The sequence below is a fragment of the Pseudomassariella vexata genome, assembly GCF_002105095.1.
Source record: "Pseudomassariella vexata strain CBS 129021 chromosome Unknown BCR38scaffold_2, whole genome shotgun sequence".
In the NCBI taxonomy this organism is placed as follows: domain Eukaryota; kingdom Fungi; phylum Ascomycota; class Sordariomycetes; order Amphisphaeriales; family Pseudomassariaceae; genus Pseudomassariella; species Pseudomassariella vexata.
The window spans coordinates 1,071,300-1,084,944 of record NW_024467957.1 but is presented as its reverse complement, the minus strand read 5'-3'; the positions used below and the strand labels follow the sequence as shown (position 1 = coordinate 1,084,944).

Sequence of the window (13,645 nt, the reverse complement as noted above, 5' to 3'; positions counted from 1 at the left end):
GAGCGCCTCTAACAATAGATCTCATATAGCTAAATATCTGCCTAAGCACGTGCTTTCAAATAGCCATATTAAGATAAGTATCAAAACAACTAAAAGTTAGTTGAGTACATGAAGAAAACTACATCGTTATTTCGAGTAGCACACTCTAGAAAGGAAGGTGTTTTTGTTATTGTAGACTGTATCTTTGTTTGTAAAAACTAAATCACGAATTGTATCATCTTAGCTATTTCTCTGTATATTGTAATTTGGATAACTGGGAAACTGGACATAAAATAGAGAACGTAATATTACATAAGCAATATTGGACGTTCCGTTAAGTAGTTATCGAACATTTAGAGTGAAGTCGTAGTAAGGGGTGTTCATTTGGGGCATGAAGACTATTGGAGGTGCGCTCTGGTCGTGCTTGCCTTGTGGTTCCATCATTATTATGCGGGAGCAGCTATCGCGCTCCACTCGGCACTTGCTTTATCTACCATCCCGCCGTCAACAATCCGCTAGCCATCTCTTGAAGATCCGTCCCTGTTCACCTCGACGGCCTCAGATCAGGCATTTTCTCTGCCCAGCGCCCAGCAGAAAAAAGTGCTTATGGTCAGCATCAGAGTTCAGCAGGTAGCACGTAGAGGCTGGGTTTCCTCGCTACCAACCACCCAGCCTGACGTCTCGGTACACTAGATTGCCGCAGTGGCAGTGTTCAACCTCTTTCCAGCGACTCTCTCTGTAAGCGCTAAAAAGGCCCGCTAGCCTGCGTCAACTTGTTTTTGTGAAGCAGCTAACCGCGGCGTATCACCTCATTGGTGTCGTGCATATTGAATCCTTCGTGTTCTCTCATCAAATCAATGCAGCTTCTGTGCACGCCCGCCATTGCTATATTGATGCCAGCCAATGATTGGCAATCGGTCTTCCTGGTGGTCAAACATTTGCTTCGACAAGTGTCCCTCCGATTAGATGATGTGCATCTGAGTCGCTTGTGGAGCAGTCCTTCCACTCACTGCCAGAGCGCTCTCTTTAACAACAGAACCCTCGAGAACATGTGAGCACCACGGCAGTAGAGCACTCGCCGTCAAACACACATACGGGATAGCACGGTCCTGTTGACTTCATGATCACTTCTTCTTTGCCTGCTGCTGCTTGGTTGGCATTTTCATACCAGATTTGCTCGTGGCCCGTCTTTGCGTCCCCGCACGCTCACACCCCAAATCGGTACCTGCAAATGTGCCAACAATACTGATATCGTGGAAACTGCAGACGAAGGCTCCTTATACTCTGTCGTAGAGTATAGTGGTATAGATCAATTAAGGCAGGGATTCACCTTAAGCAAACTTTATTTACTGTAAGGGTAGTATGGATACTACTACATGTTACCTCATGTGAGCCGGTGTAGAATTCAAGGCGTCACTACCTGGAATCGTCTTTTGAATGGAGCTTTGCTCAGGCTATGCAGCAAGAAACCAACCCATCGTGGTAGTGTTTTTGGTTGCCGGTCCATGTCATGGCTCTGGGCTAAAAGCCACATGCTGTCGGTGTCCTTTTCTACTATATTCAAACTCTTTGCTTTTTATGCTGGGTACTTGGACAAGAACCTTCAAAGTATGAAAATAGCCGAAGCCAGGATGAGAGGGCCACGGGCACTATGCGATGCACGGAGATGCATACAAGCTTGGAACCGCGATCCCCCACCACCCTTTCGCTCAGGTAAACCTAGCTTACCTGTTACTGTGTGTCGTATAGAAGGTCGGCGGCATGCTGTCCGAGCTAGGCACAGTCACCCATTCCTCCAGTAGCGTCACGAATGTGCAGAGAAGGAAACTTGCCATCCCTTTGAAGGGACTAAAGTTTGACTGAAACGGCAACTCGCCGTCACACTCACGCCAGCCCTGCTGGCTTATGCTTGCAGGCCGTAATCCCGTCACTGTGACATTAAGTACGCACTCGAGTAGACGTTAGTGCCTGTTGAGGCTCTATTGGGCTGTACACCTGTTGAAATGATTTTGTTGACTGACCTGTTGAGGTCCTATTCTGTTGCTATCCGCCCGGGCAGCAGATCTTGTTGAGAATTTGTTGTCCGCTCTATCATCCTCACCTTTACACTCTGCGCTTCTCGCCTGTCGTCAATATCCATAGCGGCATTTACCGTTAAGTTATAGATTCTTAGGTTTGTGTGTAGCGGGCGATTTACTGAGCGAAAGGGTGGTGTGGGATGGTGTTCCTGAGAACATCAAAGCGACAATTGCTGCATAATCAAATACAAGCTGCATGCCTATGTCCGTAGTCAAGTAAGGATAGCAAAATGCAACCTAACGTACACCACACTGTTGCCAAATTACTTTCAAGTGGGATGCAATCCCCCATCCCAACAAGAACCTCACAAAGCCAGACTCCTCTCCTGGCTTCCAGGCGAGACTCTCGCCCACCGCATAACCGCCACATGATACGTCCTCTTCTTGCCGTCCGTTCTCCCCATCTGCCCCGTCTGCTTTAAAATCGGCATATTGTCATGAGTCAAAGTCGCCGGTCCCTCCCACTCAAACTCCTCCACCAGCTTCCCTCCCTTCTCCGGCCTCAACACCGCCTCGGTCCCCGCCAAGGGAAAAACCCAATACCTCGCTCTTTCCAGCACCAGATCCAACTGCTCCTTCTTCCTAACCACCATCTCGAATTCAATCTCCAACTCCTGGAGCCCCCTCACCTGCCCAATCTGCCAACCCTACGTCCCGGCTTCCATCCTCTCCCTCACCACCTCCAGCGGCACCTCCAGCGGCTGCGCCAGCATCGGCATGGTGCCGATGTTCTCCAGGTAAACTTGCTGCGCGATGATATGGACATAATTCACCCCACACCGCTGCACGGGACTCAGCGACGCCTGCTAGGGCCTAAAACCACCCAGACCTGAGGATCCGGCGCGCATGTGGAGTCACGGCCCCTTGAAGAGCCAGAAGGTATGCGTAGCGCAGGCCACAGGCAAAACCCTCGCCTCCTGGAAGACGCGTTTGCAGGTCTGCAGGAGGGCGAGGTTGGTTTTAGGGTGGTAGCGGTGCCCTGGGCGGGAATAGAATCGATCTACAGGGTAGGGTTTGGTAAAGTCGTCGTCCGGGATGAATGCGTACTCAAAAATGTAGCTCCGAATCTCGGACGGGATGGTTGAGAAGAGGACGCTGCTTGATTGGTCCAGCATGTCTGTCAGGTCGATGTTGGCGGCCTGGGATACCGAGAACCCGGCGCCTTTTGTCCGGATGGGGCCGTCTGGCGAGTGAATTCTCAGCTGGAGGGCTGCCATGACATCACGAGGTAGGCCGGGTAAGGGGGGCAGGGCGTTTTGTGCCAGTTGTGGGGTCTCCATGATGATTCTTATGTCAGATGTATTGATGTCACTACTGTAGATCATTTTCTCGAGAATGGCGTGGTATTTAAGCACAGTTGCAAGTGGGTTGAAGTACTTGAGCCGCGATCAGTGTCTATGGCACCGAAAAGCGGTTGGCCTCGTCATACGCGGGGTATCGAGCCTGATACCCTAACATCGCGGTGCTGTGCCTTCGAGAGTGGAGGATATTAGCTTTGGCGAAACACTGAATTATATCATATATTATACCTCCAGACACTAAAGCATTTCCATTGGTTTCGTTGCTTTGCTCCCCGCCCCGGACTACTATGTGTTGAAACGACTGTGTATCCCAAAGGAGTGTAACCACTTAAGCGTACTTTCAATGAGAGGAGCGGACATCACTTCTAACCAGATTACCTTTCTGGAGGCAGGATCTCCTCCGTACGTCTTCTGCTAGAACAGGCAGCTACGACATGGCCCCTTTCACTCAGTGTCGTTGTTTCGTCGCCGGTTCGGTCTCCGTTTTAAGGTTTGGTCATGGACGGCCCCGTCTCCGCAGTCTCCGGGACTTGTAAGTCCGAAAACAAAGCTTTGGACCAATAATAGAGACTGGACTACACAGAAAGAGTTGTTAGTTGGGGGGATCTGGGTGCTGCTCTCTTACGCAATCACCAACAAGCAATTTGAAAGATACCAGCAAACGAATCCCAACTTGTGAACAAAGAACATTAAATTTTCTACAGTCGTGACCCTGTATCGACCGGTATGGTCGCGCCACCCAGGCTAATTAAAAGCAACGCTCTAGTGTAGACGGTCTAAGTACAGCTCGAATATGGTGTTATTTACCGTTCCCTTTCCCCTGTTGCGCCTGTCCCAATCCCTTCAATTTTCTCCTTTAATCTTCCTCCTCAATGACCTGCTTCTGGGCAATGTAATACCGCTCGCCACCCTTCTCGTCGCGCTCGTGCTCGAGGGCGACCTTGCTGAGCTGGGTGAGGATGTTCTCGATCATGGTGTCACTCGCCGACCTCTTCTTGCGGCCGAGGTTGTCGAGGCGTGTCATGCCCGTCATGATGTAATACACGATGGCGATGACGATGACGACGGCGATGGAGTAGATCCAGACCACGACTATGGTGACGATGTCGGTAGCGCCATTGTCCGAGAGCTTGGGATTGATGGACGCTGGGCTGCTGGGCTCGCCCGCACCGCCCGAGAACCAGCCGAAGACGCAGAAGAGAGTGGCCAGGACGTCAACGCCGAAGATGGCGCTCACAAGCTGCCATGAGGGTGACGTCTCGAAACCGCGCGTCACGAAGATGAGCCAGTTTTCGGTTAGGGAGACTTGTAAGAAGAGGATCCCTTGGACGCCACCGTAGTTCTGGATGACACCTCCGTCGGGCAGCCAAAGGGTGCCACGGAGAATCCAGGTGCCGATGGCGAGCAGAGTACCGAGTATGACGGAGATGATCCAGATCTTGGGCAGCTGCCACTCGACGGGGCGCTTCTCGAAGTGGGCGTTATCATAGGCCACGGCAATGGTCGCCAAGTCGGCGAACAGAGCCAAGAAGACGATGAGATCGGCGCGGATTGTCTCGTTGATGATGACCATAGAAGTGACGAGGTAGATTTCGAGATGTAGGCAGAGCGCGATACGGTACTGGATATACGCCTTCATACGTTGGAAAATTTGGCGGGAGATCTTGATGGCGGAAACAATGGTGCTGAGGCCAGGAGCCAAGAAAACGATGTCTGCTGCGGCCTGTGCGGCTTCTGTGGCACCCTCAACAGCGATACCACAGTCCGACTTCTTCAGCGAAGGGGCGTCATTCACACCGTCGCCAGTCATGGCAGTGAGGTGACCGCGTTGCTGAAGCATTTCGACGACTTGGTACTTATGCTCGGGGAACACTTCGGCGAAACCGTCGGCTCTTTCGCAAAGATCATGGACCGAAGTACCAACCATGTCGCTGTGGAGAAGCTTGTCCGAGTTGTACACTTTGGTTCCCAGTGCCAACATCCTGCAGGTCTCCTTGGCGATGGCAATAGCGTCACCAGTCAGCATCTTGACCTGCAGACCCAGAGCCTGGGCCTCAGCGATGGTCTGAGCAGTATCGCTGCGGGGAGGGTCGAAGAGAGAGATCATGCCGAGCATCTCCCAAGGACCATCCTCTTCTTGCACGGCAACAGCGAGCGAGCGGAAACCACGGCGGGCGAATTCGGTGGCCTTCTCACGGAAAAGTTGGGCCTGTTCCTCAGTGCAGTCGGTCAGGGCAAGCACGGCCTTGGGTGCACCCTTGGCACACGTGTATCGGACACCCTGGTGCGTGACAACCGCAGTGATGCGCTTGGATACGGGGTCGAAGGGGGTAAACTTTTCCGTCTTCCAGCCTTCACTGATCATATCCTTGGCCTTGGGGTAACGCTGGAGTGTGAGAATGGTGATCTTGTCAATGGGGTCGAGGGCCTTAATGTTGTGAGAAGACGCGAGTGCTGCGACAGCCATCATCCAGTTGATATCGACACCTTCCATGACGAAAGGCTCACGGACGGACAGTTGATTGGCAGTGAGCGTGCCTGTCTTGTCGGAGCACAGGATGTCGACACCAGCGAGCGATTCGATGGCAGTGAGCTTTTGCACAATGGCCTTCTCCTTGGCGAGGTATGCGGCGCCCACAGCCAGAGTTGTCGTGGTCACAACTGGAAGACCGACAGGAACACCGATGATGAGCAGGATCAAAGCGTAGTGCAGCAAGTTGGTAGAGCTTTCGGAGGGAAGGGCGATATGCAAATTGCGATAGAAACCACCAATCCATGCGACGAGAATCCAGAAGACGACGAGAACCAAGAGGGACGTGCCGATAGAGTTCATGATGGCCTTGAAATGTCCCGAATCCTTGGCGCCCTGAACCAGCGAAGCAGTCTTGCCGACGAACGAAGCCGGAGCTCCAGCAGTCACGATACCGTATGCCTTGCCCCGCTTGCAGCCGGTGGTGTAGTAGACGGTATCAGTCATGTACTTATCGACAGCCAGAGACTCTCCAGTGATGGAAGACTGGTCGACGGCAACAATAGCGTGGCCGATGTGCGGGACGCCTTCCTCCTCCTCTTCCGAGAACTTCTCTTTGCGGGGCGAGGTGATATCTTGGGCGCTGAGTTCGGCTTCGTATTGAGCCTGCCCCTGAGGGTTGTCGTACTCGCAGATCAGACGGGCATCGCCAGGGACGACATGGCCCTCCTCAATGATAATCTGATATTTGTTAGCGGTGGTCTAGTGGCAAGATGATTAGTTTTCAAGACTTACAATGTCTCCAGGAACAAGTTCTCTGGCGCGAATCTCCTGTTCGCTGCCGTTTCGGATGACACGCGCCTTCATAGCAATGTCGCCCTTCAACGAAGCCACGACGTCGGCAGCTTGCTTCTCCTGGTACCAACCAACTACAGCGTTGAGTAGCAGAATTCCGATGATGACTCCTGCATCGAGCCAGTCCTGAAGACCGAGAGCGAGGATGGCCGCAACTTCCATGACTAAGGACGTGTAAGCCATGTTCACATACATGCGTTTCGGTGCTGTAGAAGATGCTTACCATAGAGAACAGGACCCTGAAAGAAGCCGATGAACTTCAGAAGCATGTTCTCTTTCTCGGAGGTCAGCTCGTTCCAGCCCGAATATTTGCGTCTCCGTTCGACTTCCATCGGGTCGAGACCATCTCGCATGTTGGTTTTCAGCCAGTCACTAGGCGTCTCGAAGTCGCTCTTAGAAGCAGCGACGTATCCTACCTTGCCGCCTCTCCAGAAAGCCCACCATGGCCTTCCCTTGCCTTGTTGATCAAAGTCTTCCTCCCCTAGCTCTTCCGCTGCTCGGGGATCCCGGTAGGTATCGACGAAACGAATAAGCCTGTTCTCTGTCAGTCGACAATGTCATATTTAACCGGCATTGTTAGATGGGAAACTGACGCTGTATACTCATCCAAGTAAGGGTTGTTGCCGTCATTTTTGCCAGCCGGTCTCCTATCGGTGTCATTGTTCCTCTGGTTTTCCGTCAGGAAGCTGCCAGATTCAAGATCACCATCAACCTCGTTGCCGTTGTAATCTGGCGCTGCCATGCCATCTCGGTGGCCAGTTAAAGCCTTGACCTTTTTAAGATTTGGTGCCATGACGACCCGCGTTTACAGTCCAGCTGTATGAGAAAAGAAGAGAAAGGGAACAACTCAAACCGGACCACGCGGAGAACAAGGGAAGGAAGAGGCGAGAGGTAGAGAGAGGTGGAGAGGAAGAAAGTTCGAGGAGGACGACGGGCCATCTCTATACTTATAGGTATCGGATCGGAATTGCCTCAACGTCAGAAGCGATAACGCAGGCCCGCTGTACTCTGTAGCCAAACTTTTGGCCGTTCGCCTTGAAGCAGCCAGGGAACCTGGAAGCTACAGGGGAGGGAGCTCCACAGCTTACATGAAGATTAGAATGGATTTCGGTCCAAATCTCCTCCAAGGCCGAGGTCTGGACGCTGGAATCTCTTTGAGATTTCCGTCTACGGGAGGATGTGATATGGGACGGACTAGCCTATCAGAGAGCGCTCTCGTCCGGTATCAAGGCCTGGTTATCTCTGACATGAAGGGGACTGCGTCGTAGCGTTGAGCCGTTTCGAGTGAACTACTCTGAACACGCCAGCTGTTCCAATAGAGACTCGCGCATGCGCAAGTGAAAACAACGGAAAATTTCCACCCATCCAAAAATGCCGCAACGGGGACAAATCCAGGTCGATCGAAGCCCACGACGGGCCCGAGAGAGGCGAGAGACATGCCCTTGGCGAAGTTTCAGCATAGACAGGACATGAAACAGTGTTCAAGGTGCACCTCTGGCGGCTGAAGTGACGCACGTGACTCAGACTCTTCCTTGCAATGCACATACACCTAGTAGAAACCGATGATGACAACATGGGGGAACTGTCTCTCTAGAGTAGCATCGGCAGATCCAGAAACAAACACTTTTGCTGCCAAGCACGCCGAGCCTCGTCAATGATACCTTGAAAGCGAAGATCTCAACCAACATGTGCCGGCGCTAGCAGAAACGGACACTACTTGCTTGGAATAGGCAAGACGACGCAGAAACATCTTCTGAAATGCCAAGCCAACCGTCTTGCTTGACAATCAGTCATACGAATCTTGACCTGGCATGCTACCTGACTCCACGCTGCCATAGTAGTTGCATACGTGCCGCTGCGTTCGCGTGCGTTCGCAGAATGGCAGCTGGCCGGAGATGGAGCTCTCGGAGGTAGAGATATGATTGGCGACAAGGAACATCCACAATACGGTCCAAGACGACATGACCGATTCCAAGGATGTTGCCAGCATGGCCAACGAGCTTCATCGGACAGAGAAACTTTGGATGGTCCCGGTCGGTAAGAAGGTCCGAGTCTGCCCAGCGGAGAAGACCCTGTTTTCCCGGCTTCGCTGTGGGCTTCCTGGGAAGGGGCTTTGCGCGCAACTTCAGATAACCAGCCACGTCTAGCGAGGCTTCGCGTGTGCTACCACGGCTACCTTGTGGGCGTCGTGTGTGGCCAGCAACCGAAAGGCGAAGACGCTTTGCGCTCAGACCCAGCCAGTCTCACATTTGATAATGCCTATATCAAAGGTCCAGGTAAGGTTCAGGGCTGCTGGGCTAGTAGAGAACTCCATTTGACGACCACGCTAAATACGGCGGCAGTACCTCGGACATGGGGCCGGTCGGTGGTGGACACCTATTTGCGGACCCTTGATGTGGTGACGAAACGGAGGAAGATCAAACCAATAAGACCCTGTTAGTTACCATTACTCGCCAAGGTTGGTGGTGTAGGGGTTAAATATTAAATATGGAGATAAAGACCACAAAAGATCTTGTCGCACCAGCAACAGATTCAGGAAAAGGTCAAGGCAACTTCCGACGCCATCTGTTTTTTACAGCCTCTTGGCCCAAACATGACGAGTCGTTTTAAGGCGTTATTCAAACAGTTCGTGCTACATATAGATAGTGGTGAGAATGCGTTCAGCTCCAAAGAGGTAGCGACCAGCATAGTCGGACAGGCGCCGAGGAAGTCGAGAAGGTCTCGACAACCAAAGACCGATAGGAGGATGTTGTATGTTGACCTCGACAACCGGTATGGTATATTATTCTGTGGATCTGAATTTCGATGGATCTGGGGGTGGGTTTCTGACCACTGCCGAAGATTGCATCGTACCCTGCAGAATGTGACCACCGTGGCTCTCGGGCTCTTAAATGCAACAGTAGCGGTAATTTGCTGATTGCCCTGTACCGAGCACACGCGTCATGAAATCACGCATCTTGCAGCGTCGCTAATGAACGGTTAGGTAGATTGGGGCCGCTGTTCGCGCTTGGCAGATGACGACCATCATCGAAGTCGTTGTTGTCGTGTCGGTTATTATGACCAAAAGAACTTCATGAGAACTTTTACTGTAGTATCCTCGTTACATTTGTGGTACTAATAGCATACATACACCTTGTAATATCGGGTAGGTGGACGTCCGTCTTACCGCACAGCCCGCAGAGTCGACTGGGAAACATGGGATGATAGGAGATGCTGTTTGCACGTTCGAAGGCAATTTCGTAGCCACAATCTGACGGAAAGTTGATGAGGAATTCAGATGAGCTTTATGCACACGGGATGTGTTAATGGGGAATAGTAACTTCAACCTAAAGCTGAAGTGGGGCTTGGGTGCGATAAGATAAGGGACTACGAACTTCGAATTTTTTTGAGATGCGGCTTGGGTCGTTGGACGGCGGGTTGAGTGGATGGATGTCCAAGTGTTGCTTGCCTTCAACCAACCAACAACGACCGTTAACATTACATGCTCGTGTGAGCCGCCGCCTGTAAGATGAAGCGCAAACTCGATGAAAACAACGAGCCTGTCCTCGCCGAAACGCCAAGTACAGGAGAGACAGCAGGTGCCGCGACCACATTTCGAGACCTCGGCCTTGAAGATCCGCGATTGCTGCAGGCCGTTGCCAGTCAAGGCTTCGAGAAGCCGACCCTGGTGCAGAGCAAAGCCATCCCGCTGGTATTGGATGGCCACGATGTGTTAGCTAAAGCTAAGACGGGTTCAGGAAAGGTAGCGAGCCTCTTATACCACGGTGACGTGGGTCGCGCTTCGAATGTATTAACGCTGACCATATTCGCAGACTGCTGCATACGTCCTACCGCTTTTGCAAGCCATCCTCAGACGCAAGAAGGTCCGTTGGCATCCCATCTTTAACTCGACAAACCCCCATGGAGATGGCGGCGCTGACTTTGAAACAAGACATCTTCGGAATCGTACATAGCGGCTCTCATCGTTGTCCCAACCAGAGAACTGGCCGATCAGGTCGCCAAATCCATTGATTCGTTCTCAGCTTTCGCAGCCAAGGAGATCCAGACCGTGAAGCTATCCGACAAAGTATCAGATGCCGTGCAGAAGGCACTCCTCTCAAACACCCCCGATATCGTGGTTGCAACGCCGTCTAGAGCATGGAAATGCATTGAGAGTGGAGCGCTATCGGTGGAGAAGCTCACTCATCTGGTCCTCGACGAAGCTGACTTACTTCTTCAATATGGCTACAATGAGGACCTCCAGAGCATCACTGGATCCATACCCAAAAATATCCAGACAACCCTGATGAGTGCGACATTGACTACTGAGGTCGACACTTTGAAAGGAACCTTCTGCCGCAGCCCCACCGTGCTTGACCTGGAGGAGCCTGATGCTGAAGGAGAAGGCGTCCGGCAATTCGTTGTTAAGTGCGCAGAGGACGAGGTAAGCTCCCTGCCCATACGCCCCAGCATCTGTCTTTAGCTAAGACGACTACTTTTGCAGAAATTTCTTCTCACCTATGTGTGCTTCAAGATGGGCCTCATAAAGGGGAAGAGCATCATATTCGTCTCCGATGTCGATAGAAGTTACAGACTGAAGCTGTTTCTCGATCAGTTTGGCATAAGGAGTACCATTCTTAACGCCGAATTGCCTCTGAATAGCAGACTGCACACTATCGAAGAATTCAATCGAAATGTTTACGACATCATCATCGCCTCCGACGAGAACGAGGCCATCGGCGACGAAGACTCCCTAGAAGCTACAACCGTCCAGGATGGTGCGGGCGAGGAGAAATGCGACTCTAAAAAAGCCAAAGGCAAGAACACGGACGAAGTCCCGCCGAAGAAGAAACGGAAGTCGTCTAGACGTGACAAAGAATATGGTGCTGCTCGTGGTATCGATTTTTCGGAAGTTGCCTGCGTGATCAACTTTGACCTGCCCACATCTTCCAAGTCTTACACCCATCGTGTGGGGCGTACTGCCCGAGCTGGTCGGTCCGGTCTTGGTATGCCATCCTTTCGTAGTCAACAGCTCAATTACATATATGATCTACATGCTAACAAACGTTTCACAGCTCTGTCTTTCGTTATTCCGAAGGAAAAGTTTCGAAAGCATCTTCCGACGAGCATTGCTACAGCAGAGAACGACGAGAAAGTACTGGACAAGATAGTCAAGCAGCAGTCAAAGAAGGGCAAGGAAATCAAACCGTACCGTATGCAACCCGGGCGTCTCAATTCCCGTCCTAGTCTGACTCCAGTGTTGAGCTTGCCTCATTCGATTTGACGAAAAGGAATACTTACTAATCACAACTGTTGCAGTGTTTGATATGAAACAGGTTGAGGCTTTCCGTTACCGTATGAACGATGCATTACGAGCGGTAACGAAAGTTGCGATAAGAGAGGGTGAGCGTCCAAAAACCGGCCTTCCCACTTTTCACACGCCTAAAGCTAACCGAACCGTGCAGCTCGAACCCGGGAGCTAAGGCAAGAGCTACTTAAAAGCGAGAAACTGAAGCGCCACTTTGAGGAGAACCCAGCTGAGTTATCCCATTTGGTGAGACATGACGGAGAACTTCGAGCTGCGAGGACACAACCGCATCTTCGGCACGTACCTGACTACCTTCTGCCCGCGGAAGGTCGGAAGGGGTTGACTTCACAAAATGTTGGTTTCGTTCCCTTCAGAAAGCCTGGAGATGGCAAGGGCAAAAGGGGCAAATCGTTCAAAGGCAGAGGCAAGAAGTTCGGCGGGCGCAAGGCGGATCCGCTAAAGTCATTCAAGGGAAGGCCTAAAGGCAAGTAAGCTGGCCGACGTAGTTGCAGTTTAGTCTACGTCTTGATGATAATACCCTCAGAGCTTTACACGATCCAACTCAATGTTCGTGCTTCTGCAGATCAACCTGAAATGACCCCTCAATGTCGTCGGATGTCCAGCTGTGTGGACTTGACTCATAATCTGCCATGTGCACATCGTGCAAATTACCACAAGGGCCATCAATATCAATCAATTACGTGCATGCAATGGGGCACCAAGGCTTGAAGGTACTAGTATCGCCGTGGCTAGTCACACATAACCATTCCCATGGAATACAACAAGTCAAATTGGCACGTATGTGGTGCTGTTGAAGCTGAGGTACTTTCGCGGAAGCATGGTCTAATGCTACAAATGGAAATGAAGACAATAATGCGAAGACAGCTGGACCCTAGCGCATGTAGCTCCCAGGAATTATGTTCCGAGTGAAGGATTCGATCCTTCCTGAATACTCTGATTTCTCAATATCATGAACCTTGCCAGGTTGACCGTACTTAGGAGGCCCCAACTGGGCCACAATCTATCTTACAGTATGTTCACGCTTTCGCCTGCCTCCATATCTTGTCTAATCCTCCGTATTGCGCCGGCGTATTGTCCGACAGAGCGTACCAGCACAGGAAGTCCTAGGACATTATTTATCCACAGGGAGAAAAGGACTTGTAGTCTACCTACTTGCGGATAACAGGACGCCTTTCCCGATGTCACCAGTCACAAATCAGAAGGCGAAATTTTCCTGGCCAAGCAGAATGACTGACCTAGAATAACTTTACAGGCAAACAGTTCAAATATGCGAGCCTTGAGTACCAATTAAGTATATCCTTCTTGTGAGGTTTGATTGCACTGTGTCCCTGAAGGAGGCAGTGGTGTGTGGGATTAAGCAAACCTAACATCGAGCTAATCGGGGCATAGGAGCCAGCAACTCCCCAAGGTGTCCATCCTACGGTTTGACGGTCCCTGCTCACAGAGTTTTTACGATTCCCCTTGGAGTCTCGTAGACTAGGCTGTTGCTGTGGCTATCTCAACTAAATTGATAGAGGTTACGGGAGAGGAGAATTGGGTGCGCATATATATGTACACCGATTCCCAGCCTCTGCTGCGATATGACTACAGATAGAACAAGACTCTGAACAATACCCTCTATCGTGAATAAGATTATGGCTGCCAGGTCTGGGTT

The 13,645-nt window shown here is 51.4% G+C and overlaps 4 protein-coding genes across 4 annotated transcripts; 1 reads left to right on the top strand and 3 right to left on the bottom strand.

The window, feature by feature from the left end:
- Positions 1-2,362: 2,362 nt before the first annotated feature.
- Positions 2,363-2,776, bottom strand: BCR38DRAFT_480964 (uncharacterized protein; the record flags this gene model as incomplete). Its single annotated transcript, XM_040863328.1, has 2 exons — positions 2,363-2,686; positions 2,735-2,776. 2 exons carry the CDS (start codon positions 2,774-2,776, stop codon positions 2,363-2,365), a joined length of 366 nt encoding a protein of 121 aa, XP_040719746.1.
- BCR38DRAFT_420098 (uncharacterized protein) lies at positions 2,495-3,610 on the bottom strand. The gene has a single exon (XM_040859363.1). It carries the CDS (start codon positions 3,380-3,382, stop codon positions 2,912-2,914), a length of 471 nt encoding a protein of 156 aa, XP_040719745.1. The 5' UTR covers positions 3,383-3,610; the 3' UTR covers positions 2,495-2,911.
- Positions 3,611-4,214: 604 nt separating this feature from the next.
- Positions 4,215-7,425, bottom strand: BCR38DRAFT_333455 (plasma membrane H+-ATPase; the record flags this gene model as incomplete). The annotated part of the gene is made up of 4 exons (XM_040855229.1): positions 4,215-6,569; positions 6,624-6,847; positions 6,907-7,217; positions 7,277-7,425. 4 exons carry the CDS (start codon positions 7,423-7,425, stop codon positions 4,215-4,217), a joined length of 3,039 nt encoding a protein of 1,012 aa, XP_040719744.1.
- A 2,653-nt stretch (positions 7,426-10,078) lies between these two features.
- On the top strand, positions 10,079-12,660 carry BCR38DRAFT_420093 (ATP-dependent RNA helicase dbp9). The gene is made up of 7 exons (XM_040859362.1): positions 10,079-10,425; positions 10,496-10,546; positions 10,615-11,106; positions 11,167-11,668; positions 11,738-11,875; positions 11,982-12,065; positions 12,128-12,660. Exons 1-7 carry the CDS (start codon positions 10,192-10,194, stop codon positions 12,460-12,462), a joined length of 1,836 nt encoding a protein of 611 aa, XP_040719743.1. The 5' UTR covers positions 10,079-10,191; the 3' UTR covers positions 12,463-12,660.
- The last annotated feature ends 985 nt before the right edge of the window (positions 12,661-13,645 follow it).